Genomic DNA, 20,832 nt, shown 5'->3' with positions numbered 1-20,832 from the left:
TTTGCAGATTGCCCTTTCTAATTCGTTGAAGAATTGAGTTGGAATTTTGATGGGGATTGCATTGAATGTGTAGATTGGTTTTGGCAAAATAGCCAGTTTTACTATATTGACCCTGCTAATCCATGAGCATGGGAGATCTTTCCATCTTCAGAGATCTTTAATTTCTTTCTTCAAAGAGTTAAAGTTCTTATCATACAGATCTTTCACTTCCTTAATTAGAATCATGCCAATGTATTATATATTATTTGTGACTATTTTGAAGGGTGGTGTTTCCCAAATTTCTTTCTCAGCCTGTTGATCCTTTGTGTAGAGAAAGGCCATTGACTTGTTTGAGTTAATTTTATATCCAGCTACTTCACCGAAGCTGTTTATCAGGTTTAGGAGTTCTCTGGTGGAATTTTTAGGGTCACTCATATATACTATCATATCATCTGCAAAACGTGATATTTTGACTTCTTCCTTTCCAATTTGTACCCTCTTGATCTCCTTTTGTCATCGAATTGCTCTGGCTAGGATTTCAAGTACTATGTTGAATAAGTAGGGAGAAAGTGGACAGCCTTGTCTAGTCCCTGGTTTTAGTGGGATTGCTTCCAGCTTCTCACCATTTACTTTGACGTTGGCTACCGTTTTGCTATAGATTGCTTTTATCATGTTTAGGTATGGGCCTTGAATTCCTGATCTTTCCAAGACTTTTATTATGAATGTGTGTTGGATTTTGTCAAATGCTTTCTCAGCATCTAATGATATGATCATGTGTTTTTTGTCTTTGAGTTTGTTTATATACTGGATTACCTTGATGGATTTCCATATTTTAAACCATCCCTGCATCCCTGGAATGAAAACTACTTGGTTAGGATGGATGATTGTTTTGATGTTTTCTTGGATTTGGTTAGCAAGAATGTTATTGAGGATTTTTGCATCAATATTCATAAGGGACATTGATCTGAAGTTCTCTCTCTTTGTTGGGTCTTTCTGTGGTTTAGGTATCAGAGTAATTGTGGCTTCATAGAATTAATTGGGTAGAGTACCTTTTGTTTTTATTTTGTGGAATTGTTTGTGAAGAACTGGAATTAGATCTTCTTTGAAGGTCTGATAGAACTCTGCACTAACCCCATCTGGTCCTGGGCCTGTTTTGGTTGAGAGACTATTACTGACTGCTTCAATTTCTTTAGGGGATATAGGACTGTTTAGATCATCAACCTGATCCTGATTTAACTTTGTTACCTGGTATCTGTCTAGGAATTTGTCCAGTTCATCCAGGTCCTCCAGTTTTGTTGAGTATAGACACTTGTAGATGGATCTGATGGTGTTTTGGATTTCTTCAGGATCTGTTGTTATGTCTCCCTTTTCATTTCTGATTTTGTTAATTAGGATGCCCTCCCTGTGCCCTCTAGTGAGTCTGTCTAAGGTTTTATCTATCTTGTTTATTTTCTCAAAGAACCAGCTCCTTGTTTGGTTGATTCTTTGAATAGTTCTTCTTGTTTCAACTTGGTTGATTTCGCCCCTGAGTTTGATTATTTACTGCCATCCACTCCTCTTTGGTGAATTTGCTTCCTTTTGTTCTAGAGCTTTTAGGTGTTTTGTCAAACTGCTAGTGTATGCTCTCTCTAGATTCTTTTTGGAGGCACTGAGAGCTATGATTGTTCCTCTTAGAAATGCTTTCATTGTGTCCCATAAGTTTGGGTATGTTGTGGCTTCATTTTCATTGAACTCTAAAAAGTCTTTAATTTCTTTCTTTATTCCTTCCTTGACCAAGGTATCATTGAGAAGAGTGTTGTTCAGTTTCTACGTGAATGTTGGCTTTCTATTATTTATGTTGTTATTGAAGATCAGCCTTAGTCCATGGTGATCTGATAGGATGTATGGGACAATTTCAATATTTTTGTATCTGTTGAGGTCTGTTTTGTGACCAATTATATGGTCATTTTTGAGAAGGTACCATGAGGTGCTTCGAAGAAGGTATATTCTTTTGTTTTAGGATAAAATGTTATGTAGATATCTCTTAAATCCATTTCTTTCATAACTTCTGTTAGTTTCAATATGTCCTGTGTAGTTTCTGTTTCCATGATTTGTCCATTGATGAAAGTGATGTATTGAAGTCTCCCACTACTATTGTGTGAGGTGCAATGTGTGCTTTGAGGTTTAATAATGTTTCTTTAATGAATGTTGCTGCCCTTGCACTTGGAGCATAGATATTCAGTATTTAGAGTTCATCTTGGAAGATTTTACCTTTGATGAGTCTGAAGTGTCCATCCTTGTCTTTTTTGACCACTTTGGGTTGGAAGTCGATTTTATTAGATATTAGAATGGCCACTCCTGCTTGTTTCTTCGGTCCATTTGCTTAGAAAATTGTTTTCCAGCCTTTCATTCTGAGACAGAATCTGTCTTTTTCCCTGAGGTTGGTTTCCTGTAAGCTGCAAAATGTTGGGTCTTGTTTGTGTAGCCAGTCTATTAGTCTATGTCTTTTTATTGGGGAATTGAGTCCATTGATATTAAGCGATATTAAGGAAAAGTAATTGTTGCTTCCTATTACTTTTGTTATTAGAGTTGGCATTCTGTTCTCTTGGCTGTCTTCTTTTAGGTTTGTTGAAGGATTACTTTCTTGCTTTTTCTAGGGCATTGTTTCCGCCCTTGCATTGGTTTTTTTCTGTTATTATCCTTTGAAGGGCTGGATTCGTGGAAAGAGAATGCGTGAATTTGGTTTTTAGTGGAATACTTTGGTTTCTCTATATATGGTAATTGAAAGTTTGGATGGGTATAGTAGCCTGGGCTGGCATTTGTGTTCTCTTAGTGTCTGTATACCATTTGTCCAGGATCTTCTGGCTTTCATAGTCTCTGGTGAAAAGTCTGATGTAATTCTGATAGGCCTGCCTTTATATGTTACTTGACTTTTTTCCCTTACTGCTTTTAATATTCTATCTTTATTTAGTGCATTTGTTGTTCTGATTATTATGTGTCGGGAGGAATTTCTTTTCTGGTCCAGTCTATTTGGAGTTCTGTAGGTTTCTTGTATGTTCATGGGCATCTCTTTCTTTGTGTTTGGGAAGTTTTCTTACATAATTTTGTTGAAGGTATTTGCTGGCCCTTTATGTTGAAAATCTTCATTCTCATCTACTCCTATTATCTGTAGGTTTGGTCTTCTCATTGTGTCCTGGATTTCCTGGATGCTTTGAGTTAGGATTTTTTTTGCATTTTGCATTTTCTTTGATTGTTGTGCCGATGTTGTCTATGAAATCTTCTGCACCCGAGATTCTCTCTTCCATCTCTTGAATTCTGTTGCTGATGCTCGCATCTATGGTTCCAGGTTTCTTTCCTAGGGTTTCTATCTCCAGTATTGCCTCACTTTGGGTTTTCTTTATTGTGTCTACTTCTCTTTTTAGGTTTTGTTCATTTCCATCAGCTTTTTGATGTGTTTTCCTGTTTTTCTTTTTTTCTTTCTTTTTTTTTTTTTTTAGATGTCAACTTTTTATTAAAAGAGAACTATATAGAGATAAAAGTATGACATAATTTGTATTGGTTACTTTTCTTTTTTTTTTAAACAATTGATATTTATTAGATAATAATAATGCATAGAAAGTACAAGAAAACAGTTTAAACATTTTCCCAAAGATAAATGAGAAGATAAATCTTCTTCACACACACTATACATATAATCATACACATTAAAAAATGGAACTGGTTACAAAAATGAATTTTGTGATACTCTTTGAATTTTCTTCTTCTTTTTTTTTTGATTTTTAATATTTTTATTACATATTTTCCTCAATTACATTTCCAATGCTATCCCAAAAGTCCCCCATAGTGCCCCCCACTTCCCTACCCACCCATTCCCATTCTTTTGGCCCTGGCATTCCCCTATATTGGGGCATATAAAGTTTGCAAGTCCAATGGGCCTCTCTTTCCATTGTTGGCCGACTAGGCCATCTTTCGATACATATGCAGCTAGAGACAAGAGCTCCGGGGTTCTGGTTAGTACATCATGTTGTTCCAACAATAGGGTTGCAGATCCCTTTAGCTCCTTGGGTACTTTCTCTAGCTTCTCCATTGGGAGCCCTGTGATACATCCAATAGCTGACTGTGAACATCCACTCCTGTGTTTGCTAGGCCCCGGCATCGTCTCACAAGAGACAGCTATATTTGGGTCCTTTCAGCAAAATCTTGCTAGTGTATGCAATGGTGTCAGCGTTTAGAAGCTGATTATGGGATGGATCCCTGGATACGGCAGTCTCTAAATGGTCCATCCTTTCATCACAGCTACGAACTTTATCTCTGTAACTCCTTCCCTGGGTGTTTTGTTCCCAATTCTAAGAAGGTGCACAGTGTCCACACTTTGGTCTCCATTCTTCTTGAGTTTCATGCGTTTAGCAAATTGTATCTTATATCTTGGGTATCCTAAGTTTTGGGCTAATAACCACTTATCAGTGAATACATATTGTGTGAGTTCTTTTGTGATTGTGTTATTTCACTCAAGATGATGCCCTCCAGGTCCATCCATTTGGCTAGGAATTTCATAAATTCATTCTTTTTAATAGCTGAGTAGTACTCCATTGTGTAAATGTACCATAATTTCTATATCCATTCCTCTGTTGAGGGACATCTGGGTTCTTTCCAGCTTCTGGCTATTATAAATAGGGCTGCTATGAACATAGTGGAGCATGTGTCCTTTTTACCGGTTGGGACATCTTCTGGATATATGCCCAGGAGAGGTATTGCTGGATCCTCCAGTAGTACTATGTCCAGGCTGAGAAAGAAATTAGGGAAACAACACCCTTCTCAATAGTCACAAATAATATAAAATATCTTGGCGTGACTCTAACTAAGGAAGTGAAAGATCTGTATAATAAAAACTTCAAGTCTCTGAAGAAAGAAATTATAGAAGATCTCAGAAGATGGAAAGATCTCCCATGCTCATGGATTGGCAGGATCAACATTGTAAAAATGGCTATCTTGCCAAAAGCAATCTACAGATTCAATGCAATCCCCATCAAAATTCCAACTCAATTCTTCAACGAATTAGAAAGTGCAATCTGCAAATTCATCTGGAATAACAAAAAACCTAGGATAGCAAAAACTCTTCTCAAGGATAAAAGAACCTCTGGTGGAATCACCATGCCGGACCTAAAGCTCTACTACAGAGCAATTGTGATAAAAACTGCATGGTACTGGTATAGTGACAGACAAATAGACCAATGGAATAGAATTGAAGACCCAGAAATGAACCCACACACCTATGGTCACTTGATCTTCGACAAGGGAGCTAAAAACATCCAGTGGAAGAAAGACAGCATTTTCAACAAATGGTGCTGGCACAACTGGTTGTTAACATGTAGAAGAATGCGAATCGATCCATTCCTATCTCCTTGTACTAAGGTCAAGTCTAAGTGGATCAAGGAACTTCACATAAAACCAGAGACACTGAAACTTATAGAGGAGAAAGTGGGGAAAAGCCTTGAAGATATGGGCACAGGGGAAAAATTCCTGAATAGAACAGTAATGGCTTGTGCTGTAAGATCGAGAATTGACAAGTGGGACCTCATGAAACTACAAAGCTTCTGCAAGGCTAAAGACACCATCAATAAGACAAAAAAAACACCAACAGATTGGGAAAGGATCTTCACCTATCCTAAATCAGATAAGGGACTAATATCCAATATATATAAAGAACTCAAGAAGGTGGACTCCAGAAAGTCAAATAACCCCATTAAAAAATGGGGCTCAGAACTGAACAAAGAATTCTCACCTGAGGAATACCGAATGGCAGAGAAGCACCTGAAAAAATGTTCAACATCCTTAATCATCAGGGAAATGCAAATCAAAACAACCCTGAGATTCCACCTCACACCAGTCAGAATGGCTAAGATCAAAAATTCAGGTGACAGCAGATGCTGGCGAGGATGTGGAGAAAGTGGAACACTCCTCCATTGTTGGTGGGATTGCAAGCTTGTACAACCACTCTGGAAATCAGTCTGGCGGTTCCTCAGAAAATTGGACATAGTAGTACCGGAGGATCCAGCAATACCTCTTCTGGGCATATATCCAGAAGATGTCCCAACCGGTAAAAAGGACACATGCTCCACTATGTTCATAGCAGCCCTATTTATAATAGCCAGAAGCTGGAAAGAACCCAGATGTCCCTCAACAGAGGAATGGATACAGAAATTATGGTACATTTACACAATGGAGTACTACTCAGCTATTAAAAAGAATGAATTTATGAAATTCCTAGCCAAATGGATGGACCTGGAGGGCATCATCTTGAGTGAAGTAACACAATCACAAAAGATCTCACACAATATGTATTCATTGATAAGTGGATATTAGCCCAAAACTTAGGATACCCAAGATATAAGATACAATTTGATAAACGCATGAAACTCAAGAAGAATGAAGACCAAAGTGTGGACATTGTGCACCTTCTTAGAATTGGGAACAAAACACCCAGGGAAGGAGTTACAGAGACAAAGTTCGTAGCTGTGATGAAAGGATGGACCATTTAGAGACTGCTGTATCCAGGGATCCGTCCCATAATCAGCTTCTAAACGCTGACACCATTGCATACACTAGCAAGATTTTGCTGAAAGGACCCAGATATAGCTGTCTCTTGTGAGACGATGCCGGGGCCTAGCAAACACAGGAGTGGATGTTCACAGTCAGCTATTGGATGTATCACAGGGCTCCCAATGGAGAAGCTAGAGAAAGTACCCAAGGAGCTAAAGGGATCTGCAACCCTATTGTTGGAACAACATGATGTACTAACCAGAACCCTGGAGCTCTTGTCTCTAGCTGCATATGTATCGAAAGATGGCCTAGTCGGCCATCAATGGAAAGAGAGGCCCATTGGACTTGCAAACTTTATATGCCCCAATATAGGGGAATGCCAGGGCCAAAAGAATGGGAATGGGTGGGTAGGGAAGTGGGGGGCGCTATGGGGGACTTTTGGGATAGTATTGGAAATGTAATTGAGGAAAATATGTAATAAAAATAATAAAAAAAAAAAAGAAACTACAAAGCTTCTGCAAGGCTAAAGACACCATCAATAAGACAAAAAAACCACCAACAGATTGGGAAAGGACCTTCACCTATCCTAAATCAGATAAGGGACTAATATCCAATATATATAAAGAACTCAAGAAGGTGGACTCCAGAAAGTCAAATAACCCCATTAAAAAATGGGGCTCAGAACTGAACAAAGAATTCTCACCTGAGGAATACCGAATGGCAGAGAAACACCTGAAAAAATGTTCAACATCCTTAATCATCAGGGAAATGCAAATCAAAACAACCCTGAGATTCCACCTCACACCAGTCAGAATGGCTAAGATCAAAAATTCAGGTGACAGCAGATGCTGGCGAGGATGTGGAGAAAGAGGAGCACTCCTCCATTGTTGGTGGGATTGCAAGCTTGTACAACCACTCTGGAAATCAGTCTGGCGATTCCTCAGAAAATTGGACATAGTACTACCGGAGGATCCAGCAATACCTCTCCTGGGCATATATCCAGAAGATGTCCCAACCGGTAAAAAGGACACATGCTCCCGTTTTTCTTTAAGGACTTCTACCTGTTTGTGTTTTCCTGTTTTTCTTTAAGGATTTTTAACTCTTTAGCAGTGTTTCCCTGTATTTCTTTAAGTGCGTTACTAAAGTCCTTTTTGATGTCCTCTACCATCATCATGAGATATGCTTTTAAATCTGGGTCTAGATTTTTGGGTGTGTTGGTTGCCCAGGACTGGGCATGTTGGGAGTCCTGCATTCTGATGATGGTGAGTTGTCTTTGTTTCTGTTTGTAAGATTCTTACATTTGCCTTTTGCCATCTGGTAATCTGGAGTCAATTGTTATAGTTGTCTCTGGTTAGAGACTGTTCCTCTTGTGATTCTGTTAGCCTCTATCTGCAGACCTTGGAGACCAGCTCTCTCCTCTGAGTTTCAGTGGTCAGAGCACTCTCTGCAGGCAAGCTCTCCTCTTACAGGTAAGGTGCACAGATATCTGGCATTCGGACCTTCCTCCTGGCACAGGATGAAGGCCCGAAACAGGACCTGTCCCAGAAGCTGTGTTGCTTCAGCCTGTCACAGAAGTTGTTAGCTTCTGTAGTCCACACTCTCACCTGCACAGATTAGTCTTGGAGTGACCCGAGAACCAAGATGGCTCCCCCAGGTGCTCCTGCAAAGCCTTTCTGGGCAGTGTGGACACCTCTCCTCTGGCAGGGAAGGTGTCAGGATGTCCAGAGCCCGAAACAGTGTCTGTCTCAGAAGCTGTCCTCTAGGGACCTTGGGGGTGTCCGCCAACTCTGTGCCCAGGTGACCCAGTGCTGGCGCCGACTGGAAGGGACTTGTGACCCTGATCAGGCCGGGTTTCCTGGTTCTCTAATGCTGTCTCAGGTCCCATGCAATTGGATTGGAACAGAAGTTGTGTTCCACTCACCGGTCATCTGAAGATCGAGTGGAGAGTCCTCTAGGTGACCTTTGGGGTGTCCGCTGACTCCCCACCCAAGGTGACTCAGTGCTGGTGCAGACCGTAAGGGACTTGTGACTGTGGTCAGGCTGGGTTTCCAGCTTTCCTAATTCTATCTCAGGTCCCGTGCGATTGGATTGGACCAGCATCAGTACTGATTAATAAGGAAATACTAACATTTCACAACTCATGGGCAAATTATTTTGTTGATATCTAATATCTTCATGTTGACATCTTTTTGAGTAAATAGTCTTCCAGAGTAAATATTCACCCCAGTAAGACAAACCCTTGCTAAGATCCTTCAGCCAGAATGAATGAAACCATCTGAAGAAATAGATAAAGGAGAGACAAGGGAAAAGGGACAATTGGCCCATATTGAACACAAGCCTGTTTGTGATCAGTAGAAGTCTTTTTTTTTCTTTTAAAAATTTCACTTAACATCCCAATTACAGTCCTCTGCTCCTCCCAGTGCTACCCTTACAAACTGTCCCCCAATTGCCCCACCCTTCTCCTGAGAGAAGGGGAGCATCCCCCCTTGGTACTACTCCATCCTGGGGGATCTATTCCCAATAGGATTAGGCATATTCTCTCCCACTGAGGCCCAATCAGGAAGTCAAGGTAGCATATAAAGGATGCATGTATCTCTATTCAAGCACTCTATGATTTTCAAAGCAGATACAAAGTACCCAAAAGTTCAGGTGCTCCTGAAATTTGTTTCCATGGATTCTGAGGATTGGCTATATATTTGATACACAGCCTGTGCTGTTGATGTCTTTGTGTTTCTGTTTACTATATTGATGTCTTTGTTTTCCTTTGGAGACAGTCTAACTTTAAATCCTGCCTCATTCTTATACACACGTGTATCCCTGTATCTCACCATACAGGCTGTACCCGAATATTAACTGGTCATTTTCACCACATAAGTTTCTTCCATGTTTTATCACATCAATAAAGAAATGCTGCCATTTTGTTGTAGGATGAGAGGAGGGGGTGCTCATTCATCAAGGCCACCTGACTGGATGACTGCCCACTCCTATACCAGCTCGGTTCATGACCAAACACTCGTACTCTCCAGCATCCTCAATTCTGACATCATCTATTCTGACTCCACACTTTGATGGAGACAGCTTTATCCTATCTGTAGGCTGCAGATTGTGGTTATTAAAGAACCAACGGAAGGAGAGTCCAATGTCAGGTGAAACACAGGAGAATGTCACAGATCTGCGTGCATTGACTGTGGTGTTGGTTATTCGAATGAAGGGCTCTGTCACCATCTCTGTGAAAAAACAGAAGGGTATCAAATGACAATAATCAGTCAGAGAGCTCCACCAGCACCACTTTACTGAATACTTTAAAAAGTTTCCAAGGGGGAGAGTTAGAGCTGTGACCATAGACCATATCTTGTGCTTTTTATCAGACGCCCATGGCTTGTGTGCCCCTAATTCACCCATTGTGTTTTCTATGTCTCAGTTTCCATATAACATAGCACATGATAAATGATCAATACTGTGCCTGGAGCTAAGATTACTTACGAGTAATGGGCTGATCTTGGGATAGAGGAGCTGCTCAAATTGGCAGTATATATTACTATTTAATGGAGGACGAAAATTCTTCATGCTAGACCCATGAGGACAAGGAGCTCCCTGAAGAACTGTAACCTATCTCCCTCCATTGGGGGACCTGAAATTCCTGTAAGTCTCTTAAGTCCATCAGAACAGTTGACTTATGTCCTGGCACCTGTCCACCGAGACTCAGGAGAAGGAATATACAGGTGATCTACAAAACTGCAACTGTCATAGGAGTCACAACTGGTCCCACACCCTATGGAACTTGGACAGTCAGTAAAATCTTATTTCCTGTCAAAACCAATCATTGACAAAAAAGCTCCCCAGTGTTACCTAGAGTCCAGCCAGAGGCAAAATTTTGGAGCAGGGGGCCTCCTAGTGCTCTCTGTGAAGACCCCAAAGCTCCCTCATCCAGTGCCTGGCTGACTCCTCCAAGGTCTGTATTGGGCCCATGTGCATGGTGAGAGCCCCAAGAGTCTGCACTGAGGCTGATTCCCTCATGATGAGTTATCCCACACATGTTCTTCTCTGTGGATGTAGAGACTGGTAAGGGATTCTGATTGACTGAAGTTAGTCTACCCAGCATGTGTCCTGCTCTAAGTGCCTAAACCCCAGTATGGAGACAATGCAGCAGGAGGGAGAACAGGCATAATCCAACCCTGACAGTCCAGCATATGAAGTAGGATAATTCATACCCAGAAGGCAGAGGGCATTTAGAGTCACTTACTGTTTACATAAAACTGCACGTGTCCTCTTTCAACCTTGTTATTTATATTTAAAATTTCTAGTGTGTACATCCTTGCATCTTCCTCAGTGACATCCTGGAGCAGTAGAGATCCACTGGCATACACCATCCCTCTTCCTCTGTATGCATCACTCCAGGTGGTGATATTCCTGATTACATGGTAGTCTACAATTTTAAAGGCTGGGACCGTATATATTGAGTAGTACCAGGAGAAGGATCTCAGCCCTTCTGGCAGATTATGAACGACAAGAAGAATACTTCCCCCTTCAACAGCATACCTCGGCACAGACTCAACAATGAATTTGGCAGGAGTCAGAGAGTTACAGCACTTCAAAACCAGACCTGGAAGGGAGAAAAAAGCCATCACATAAATCTAGTGAACTCCATCCTGAGCAGATGGATCATTAACTTAGCTTAAAGAGGCAGGTGAAGGTGTATCTATCCCACTTAAACAAGGTGAGCAACACAATTTCCTACATTCCCTCAGAGCCCCTGAAAATTGTTCCCTCTTCATGGAGGTGATCCTTGGATGTGTACATGGATTCTTCCTTGCTGCTCAGTCAGGCACTACAAAGACTTATACATGCTAGGGTTTGGCGTGATGCCTCTTCTGATGGCTACAGGTCCTGGATTTTCCCTTTCCATTTGTTTGTTTCATTTTCTTAGTTTCTCTTGTGTCTCTAGTTAATTCCTGATTTCACTTTTTAGGTGTTCTTGCTGCTCTTCCTGGCAGCCCACAGGAGTGGAGTTGTGCAAGGGACAGGAGCAATCTGATATTCAGGGTATCCTAAGATCTTGGAAGAGGATGTAGTATTACGTTGAATGGTTTATATCAAGTTGACACCCTATGTAGAGTCCTTTTGAAAGACAAGGCTTCAGTTGAAAACACTACCAATGCATTGGCCCATGGGAAAGTCAGTAATATAATTTTTAAATTGTAGAATGATATGGGAGGGTCTGTATCACTACAAACAGTTCCATCCATGGGGTAGGGACCCTAGGTGATATAAGGGAGCAGGTTGAACAAGCCATGATCAGCAAGCAGATAAACAGTACTCTTCCATGGTCTCTGCACCAGTTACTGGATTGTATTTATGATAATCTTAATTTGGAGGTAATCAATATCTCGATATGAAATGGACAGCAACAATCAATCAAACAAACAATAAAAAAACGAACCAAACCAACCAACCAACCAACCAACCCACCAACCAACCAACCAATCAAAAACCATTGTTCTCTATCATCTTTGAGAAGAAGAATGGAGGACTGGAAATATGTTCCCTTGGGTTGCTTTAATCCAACCTTTGAAAGATGACAGTGTTTGCATTCCCTGGTTTAGAGCTCCAGGAGATTGGGCAGAACCTAACATCTTAGGCTGAGTTAGCATCAAGTTGTCTCTTGATGCAGGTGGAGTCAGAAGATGGAGTGTGATCTCTGGCCATTTGTCTCTCCATGTTTTTCTGGCACTAAGTACTCAAACCTTCACATGGGGACATGATATAGAGAGGAGTGAGGTGTAGGCTAAGCATGACAGTCCTGTAATCTAAGCCCCACCTAATACTGAATTATTACAGGAAATCATTATAGGAAATCACTTACTCTCCACCTGGATTTCTACATGTCCTTCTTCACTCTTCATATCTGTACCCAGAATCCCGAGGGTGTACAATCCAGCATCCTTCTGAGTGACATTTTTGATCAGCAGGGATCCATCAGTATACAGTCTCTCTCTACCGCTGTATGCAGGCCCAAATGAAAAACTTGCTTTTTCATCTATTATGTATCGGGCAATCAGCTGTTTCCTGACTTGGGTCATTCCTCTGAACCACGCAAAGCCTAGAATATTCTCTGGGAGATTGCGAACCTGTACAAAAACATCTTTCCCATCAGGAACAATAGGTGGCAATGTTTCAATACTGGGTTGAGCAGAGGCAACAAGGCGCCCACAGTTCCAAAGGAAGACTAGAAGTGAAGAGACAGATTTGATTAATTGCTACCTTTGTATTTTGGTATAATGAGACACTGTCCTGAGCAGGTGTGTCCATTACTCATCCTAGGTGTCTCTCTTCCTATCCAACTTTGTGTGCCTGCACTTTTATCTTTCATTGTTTGTTGCTCTCTCTTCAGGTGTCAACATGGCCCTGGCTCACCATTCAAAGCTGTTTGGTTTTTGGGTTATGCCTCCTAGTCTCTTCCCCTACAGACCATGAATCTTGACTTTCTGGCTTGTTGTTGCTGGTTGTTGTTGTTGTGTTTGTCTTGTAGTTGCAGTCAACACCTGATGTCACCTTTACATTCTTTACTGATCTGTCTTTCTGTCTACTGGGACTGGGCATAATATGCACCATGATTTTTTTATACTGAAAAAATGCTATTTAGAAGAACACTCAGACATATGTGGAGAATGAATAAATGAATGATGTTCCAAGACTTGGTATGCCAATGGATTTTCCTAAGGAAATCCTAGGTTTGGGGACACAGTAATGGATCATTCCACTTGCTTTGAGTTTTTTACACTTACCTACACATTATATTTTTGTGTTAACTTTGAACATATATAAGGACTAGTTCAGTGTCAGTAGGTGGGTGCAGAATATACTACTTATGTGGAGTTCAGAGACTTATGTTCATCGATCTCAGCTTATCGAATATGAAGATAATGCATATATTTATTCAATCATGTCACTGATCAACATCACCTTGGTTTTTTATTTGGGATGTCAGAGCTGAGAACATCAGTCTTCAGAATACTGTGGTCATGCTGATTAACTTTGGGTGAAAACAATCTTTCCATCAACTTACTTCTTCTCATTCATCAAGACCGTCCTGCAGCTTCTGAGCCTCTACCCTCTGTGTCTTCTTCTTCCCTCTAAACCCTGAGACTCCACTAAGGTCCACAGGTCTCTTAGGAGACTCCAGAGAGTAGATGAGTGTTCTCCTCTCATACTATATAAAGTGTGGTTTTTTCACCTGTGAGCATGAGCCCCTGACAGTTGTTCACCCTTTGCACAGCATAAAAGGGTGCCCCCTCCACCGACTCTGTGGCTTGTTCTGTCCTTCTGTGGCATGTCTGCTCCAGCACCACTCCCCAGTTCTCTTGTGCTTCCACTCTTTGAGCTGAGCCTCTTCTGTGGTAGGATCATCTCTGAGAGTCACATGATCTGAGGGTGTTGCTCTATAAAAACACTGATCTGTCGATCTCCCCTCCTTTTTTTTTTTTTTTCAGTTATCTAGAACACAGAGTGAGCACCAAGACTGACGACCTTCCCTGTGACTTGAGGTAATTGATGACCCTAAGGTTTATCTCTGCTATGTCCTGGCCCTAGTCAGTTAGCACCAATAAGGGGAATTCTGTACAACTCTGTAACACAGCAACTCAGCTATGCACTCAGTCTGTTTTGTGTTCTCAATGTGTTTGAAAGATGGAAGTTGACAGGGATGTCCGTAAGCCAAAAGGACCACCTGAATAAGTGTGGGTAAGAGGACACATCTATTCTCACTGGAGTCACTAGTCAGGGTTATGTCCCAGGACAAAGGCTTTGGATGTTCTTCAGGTGGAGGTCACCTGACTCTTGGAAAAAGGTTGAGGTTTTTTTTTTATCCTGTGCAAGATATCAAGAGAATGCCTCCAATCCCTCTACTTGCTGAACTGTGTAGTAGAACTGCCCATGAGATCCCTGTTCTTTCTGAGATGCGTTGGACCTCTGTTCAATGGATTCTCCTTGGTTATCATATATTTTAATTGGGAAACACATCAAAGGGCAATGCTGTATCCTCCTCACACCCACCCTACCCAATTTGAGTTTGATCCTTTGTTAGTATAGCAGATAAATTAAACAGACAGTAGGCCTGAGAACTCCATGTTGATAGAAATATGGATGGAACTCAGCTACTAGGTAAATTTCTGGTTCACGAAAAATACTTTTTTGAGTGTTGACTGTGTGTCATTATGCTGTCCTCTGGTGATAACTGAGGAAACTGCACCTCATTTTTGGGGAACCGTCCCCATAAACAGAAGTTTGTTCCATTAGCCTGAAGGAGAGAATTCTCTGAGTTGGATCCCTGAGGACAAACACTTCTCAGAAGTACCTGTGTATTCTGTCCCTCTTTTTAGAGACCCGGACTTTCCTTCAAGTCCCATAAGCCTATCAGGACAGTTAGTTAATGATACCTATCCAGCTCTGCTCTCCCTGTTGAGTCACAAGAGATGTCCAGTTGTACTAGCCTAATGGTGGCTCTCATGGCAGTGCACAAGCCTTGTGAAAGTCAAATCAGAAGACACTGACTACTTAAAACAACGGTTCTCTACTCACAGGAAATCACAACTCAACCTTTGTGAAATGCTTCTCAGAGCCATTAGAAGTTGCGTCTGTGACAGTAGTCTTGAGATCGGTCTTACTGGTCCTCAACTCACTGTGAGGATCCCACTTTTCCTCAATCATGCCCAACTCTGATTCCCTCAAGGTCTTTCTCAAGGACATAGTCTTCTTAAGAACACAACAGTCTAGACAGCAACTGATATTTTTGGCTGAGTTATCCAGCATGTATCCGTTTTTCTTCAAGCTCAAGTCAAATGAAAGATTCTGATCTATTGCTGTTGTGTCCTGAACTAAATGCTCAAACACTAATATGGGGTACAATGTAGAGTAGAGGTAGGCATAGGCCAGGCTGGACACTTCTGTGTATGTTTAGTGGAACGACGACCACCCAATATTCAGAATTCACAGAGAATCACTTACGGTTTACGTGGAGGAATGTGGATGTTGACACAGTATCTCCATGGCTATTTAAGGCTCGTAGGGTGTAGAATCCTATGTCTTTCTGGGAGACATTGTGGATCAACAGGGACCCATTTCCGTACAAGGTCTCTCTAGAACTGTACATGGGCCCCATCACACTTACTCTTGTGTTTTTTGCATACATTAAAATTCCACAATTTATAAATGTCCTCCCTTTGAACCAGCATAAGGACATAATATTTTCTGGCAGTTTGTGGACAAGGAATAGGACATCTTCTCCTTCAACCACTTGAGGTGGCACTAATTCAATGCTGACTTGGGAAGAGGTAGACAGGTGCCAGTAGGTTAAAAGGAAGGCTAAATGGGAAAGAAAGAGAAACCATTAGTATTGAGCAGGTGTGATCATCACCTAGCTTAGATGTTGCGGATGGGTGTAACAACCTTTCTTAGTGGAGGTGAGTAACATGAGTTCCAATATGTCACAGTCTTACACTGTGTTTTCAACTCTATGGAATTCTCTGCTCATTTCTCTCCCCACTTAGTATTAACATATTTTGTGGGAGGATGCTTCTCTGACTTTCTCTCCTAGGGGATCCTTACTTTCTGAATTTTGCTCTCTGTTCCTTTTCTGCAAAAGTCAAACCCTTACATCATCTTCCAGATATTCTAACATTTGTTCTACAAAAACCAGGGTTTTTTAAGGACAAGGATTCTTCTACCCTTTTTGGATACCTCAGTTTATGGAAGAGACTCAAATACCAGTGGATAAAGTAAAAAAAGGGGAAGGCAGGATGGAAGCAAGAACGGAACTATGTGTGTCTCCCTGGGTTTTCTACATAGTTCCCAGATTTGGAGCTAATGACAGTAATTATACTCAAGTGAAATTTAAATACTTTTTCATTTTCTCATGTAGTATATATGTTTATTTTTGAAGGGAGGTGTCTTAGTGTGCCTGTGTGAAGGTGTTTATTGGAAATTTGTGTGGAGGTACATGTCTCCAGTGTCAGCACGTGCCTCTGCATGCCACAATATCTGTGATGAGGGTAAAGAGCCAGCAGAAGTTTGATCTTTCCATCTCCCATGTGGGAGCTGAAGATTGAATTTTCTTTGCATGTCTCCACACACTGAGCCTTCTCGCTGACCCACCCCTGTTTGATGTCTATTTGGAGAGTAACCCTGTCATGATTGGGAACAGTAGTCTTCAGAAAGCCAATGTAATTGACTCTGAATATGAAACATTTGAGGCTTTTCTTCTATTTTCAGCACCTCCTGTCAGCTGAGAGCTTCTCCCTGCTGAGCCTCTGTCTCTCACTGTACCTTTTGTGTCATGAAGGCAAACAACATCCTTGAGTCTCATTTTGGGCTTCTGTCCTTCTTAGGAGACTCCAGCATACATCTGAGTTCCTCTCCACCCCCACAGCAAGAATGGGCACCCTTACCTGTGAGCAGAAACCTCTGCCTTGGGGCACATCTCTGGCAGTGAAGCACAGAGGATACCTTCATCTCTATTTTCACTGTGATGTCTTGCCTCTGAGGACAAGAGCTACACAGCACTTGGCTCTGTTGTCCTTTCTCCTTGTATGCTGAGTGTCCTCTCAGGCAGGAGCACTTCCAGAATATAAAAGGTTGTGTGTTGTGGGTTCTGGGTCCAAGGCACTGCTCTATCTCTTTCAGTCTGAGTCCTGCCCCACATCCTTCTCAACTTCCTTTTATGTTTCTCGTTCAAGAAACACATTGAGTAACAGGGTTGAGTAACATACCCATGACTTCACAGAACAACAGCTCATTCCAGGGTAGATATCTGCTCTGTCCTGGCCTTGGGTTGCTCAGCACCAAAGACAGAGAGCTACAGGGACACAAAGACCCAGCTGAGCATACAGTCTGCTCTTCGTTCTCTGTGCTTTGGCAAGGTGGGATTTATTTACTCCCAGCAGAAACGTGACATAAATTTCTCAGATGACAGTACTAGGACATATATCTTTATACCCAAAGGATAAGACACTAATGTAGGGGCATGCACATTTACTTTCTGGTCTATCTCTGGTGTCTAAATTCTTTCTTCTTTTTTGCCAGCAATGTTCTGCATAGATCTCCTCTTGAGTACAGATACTATTCATTCAAATAGATGTGTCCTCTGCTTTTCCCTATACACTGTTGTATACTTCTTTGTTTTGTTGTGATTAAAAAAAAATGAGCAAAAGCCACTTAGGAGAGAGTTCAGGGTTCATTTCTCTTCTGTATCTGAATAATGTTTTAGCATTAGAGGAAATCAAGGTAGCAAACATGTTGCTTGCTCGCTCATTCACTGTCTATCTCCCTAGCTGGCTTGTATTTAACTAGCTCTTTATACAATCAAGGGCCATCAACCTAGGAATGGTGCTGACCACAATGGCTTAGGCCCCATGATCAGGTTGAATGGGTTACATCAGATAGGACTCAGGTTTCTTTCTCAGAGGGTCCTTTCTAGGTCAAAACATTGAGTAAACTGATATTCCAGTTGCCTTCTCATGGCTTCAGTCTGTCATCTTTTGAGATGTTTTGACTATTTATCCTTCATAAGTAGGCTGTATTCTCAGTCTCAGTTTCATGCTTTACAGATACTGTGCTCATCCTCCTGGGGATAGAATTGTCACCTGTGATGTTAGTCTTGTTAGCAGTGTTTTGCACATAATAGAGAGAAAATGGCTCCCTGTGGGACCTCTGAATCATGATATGGGGCCAATCCATGCAAGTATTATTTCTTTATAAAGTATAACATGGTAAGATGAGAGACAGATGCTAGAGTTGTTTGAATTCAGTGACTCCCTGAGCAGAGAGAGCAAGCCCTCTGGTAGATGTAAAATAAACTGAGGGGATGGTGAAGATAAAAAGCCATGTCCATTGTGTTCCATGAGGAGTGACAGCAGCACACCAGAAAACACATGACTTCCTGTCCAGTATATGGATTATGGAGTTCAGGAGTTGTACAGAAATTCCCCAGAGGCAGATGGCTTAGTTTTAGAGTCAAATCTCATTGTCTTTTTTTTTTTCACTTCCTGCAGAAGTTATTCCCTCAAGCTGCTGATGACCAAGATAAACATCAGCTCCTCCCTGCCTCACAGACACCTGAGAAGGCCTCAGGAGACAATGAGTATCTGTCTGGAGACAAATAGCTAGTGCTTCACAACTGTCACATGTGCCCTGTGTGAGCCTGATGTGGCCACTATGTTTCCTATGTCTCAGTTTCCAAGTTATAGCACACTAGGGGAATGAATGTTGCAGTGTCTAAGATAGTTTTAAGTATGATCAAGGATATGACACTGGGACAGGACAGCTGTCCAGATCAGCAATATATGTTACTGTTTGCCTGCAGGTGAGAATTAACTGGACTTAATCCCTGAGGAAATGAGTCATCAGGAGGACATAGGCCCTCTGTCCTTCCCTTCGGGACCTTGACAATAATATGAATTCTCATAAGTCTACTAGTAACGTTGGTTGATGGCCTGGGCACTTATACATCTGTGCTTTCCATGCTGAGACTCAGACAGAAATGCCCATGTGACTGTGCAGTGCACTGAGCAATTTTATTAGCTAAGAGATTAATACATCTAATAAACTGTTCTGCTCTGTTAGCTCTAACAGGTCAGATTCCAACAGTGCCCACACTCTCTCCGGTCACCACGAGTCTGGGACAATGGTTTGGATCCAGGAGTGCCTGTTGGTTGTCTCTCATTAGATTCCACAGTTCCCTCAGTCAGATCATGCCTGCATCCCAGTATCTTTGACTATATTTATGGTGTGATCTACATAATCTTGGCTTATTCTGATCTGTTGACTGGGTTACCTGAACACATCCACTTGTCAACCAGTTAAATCAGACAAAAGATTCTGATGTTGCTGTTTCTTTATACTGGATGTGTCCTGCAATAACTATTCAAACCACAAAGTACTGACAGTAAGTAGAAATATTGTAGCCCAGTGTGGGTACTTAGCCTAGTACCCAGAGGTCACAAAGGACAACATCTCATCACTTCAGATTAGTAGGATGGAAAAAGCTTTTGTCCATGTGGAAAGTCTTCCAAAACAGCAGAGTTTTCACCTAAGCACCAGGCAAGATTTTCTTCCTATGGAGCATGCCTTATTGTTCAACGAGACTAGCAGTTTTCAATCTGTGGGTCAAAGTCACTTGGGGTCAAACAACATTTTTTTTCTTTTTTGAGACAAATTTTCTCTGTATAGCTCTGGCTGTCCTGGAATTCACTCTGTAGATAAGGGTGGCCTCAAACTCAGAAATCCACCTGCCTCTGCCTCTGCCAAGTTCTGGGATTAAAGGCACATGCCACCACTGCCCAGCTCAAACAACCCTTTCACAGGGGTCTACTAAGCCTATCCTAAATATCAAATATTTACATCCTGATTCTTAACAGTAGGAAACAATAAAATTATCAAATAGTAAAAAGTTAGTTTTTAGATGGGGTCCCCACAGCATGAGGAACTGTATTAAAGGTTCACATTAGTAAAGTTGAGATCTGCTAAATTAAACAGCTGTTGGTTACCTCCAATGATTAAATGCCATTCTTTCACTTGTTGGGATGTCTTGCCATACTGGTCTTTACTGTGGTTTGTTGGCATCAGAACTGGGTAGGACTATTTATTGTTTTCCTCTGTTGTCAACTTGCATAGAACCTCCAAATGATATATGGTCTAGTTCTCACTGAGGAGGTTTCTAAGTCATATCTAGCCAGATTCTTCCAAGGATTGAGTCCTATAATTGTATGGTGTCTTCAGAAATAAAGACATATCTATAAATCCTATTGATGCTACTGTCTTAGTTAGGGTTTTATTGTTGTGAAGAAACACCATGGCCAGGACAACTCTTATAAAGGAAAACAGTTAATTGGTGCTGGTTTGTATCTTCAGAATTTGGATCAATTTTTATCATGGCAGGAAGCATGGCAACATCCATCTAGACAAGATGGTGCAGGAGCTAAGAGTTCTACATATTGATCCGCAGGCAGCAGGAGACTGTGTGCCACACTGGGCATAGCTTGAGCATAGAAGACCTCAAGCCATGCCTTGATAGTGACACACTTCTTCCAACAAGGTCACACCTACTCCACTTAAGTCCATACCTTCTAATAGTGCTAGTACCTATGGACTAAGCATTCAAACACAAGATTCTCTGGGATCCATACCTATTTAAACCACCACATTCCACTCCCTAGACTCCATAGGCTTATAGCCATAACATAATACTAAATGCATCTAGTGGAACTTTAAAGTCTCCATAGTCTATCACAGATTGAAGACTGTTTAGAAGTCCAAAGTTCAAAGTGTCTTCTGATAGTTATG

At 41.4% G+C, this 20,832-nt stretch overlaps 1 protein-coding gene across 1 annotated transcript; it reads right to left on the bottom strand.

Annotated features, from left to right (window-relative positions):
• Positions 1 to 9,450: 9,450 nt before the first annotated feature.
• Positions 9,451 to 17,004, bottom strand: LOC110297193 (pregnancy-specific glycoprotein 22-like). The gene is made up of 5 exons (XM_021165934.1): positions 16,941 to 17,004; positions 15,502 to 15,858; positions 12,362 to 12,724; positions 10,742 to 11,101; positions 9,451 to 9,725 (listed from the first exon to the last, which is right to left on the bottom strand). The coding sequence occupies exons 1-5, from the start codon at positions 17,002 to 17,004 to the stop codon at positions 9,451 to 9,453; spliced, it is 1,419 nt and encodes a 472-aa protein (XP_021021593.1).
• Positions 17,005 to 20,832: the final 3,828 nt, after the last annotated feature.

The sequence above is a fragment of the Mus caroli genome, unplaced genomic scaffold, assembly GCF_978045245.1.
Source record: "Mus caroli unplaced genomic scaffold, Mus_caroli_1 scaffold_8, whole genome shotgun sequence".
Taxonomy (NCBI): domain Eukaryota; kingdom Metazoa; phylum Chordata; class Mammalia; order Rodentia; family Muridae; genus Mus; species Mus caroli.
Note: the sequence above shows the minus strand (reverse complement) of the source record. Positions and strands in the feature narration are given on the sequence as shown.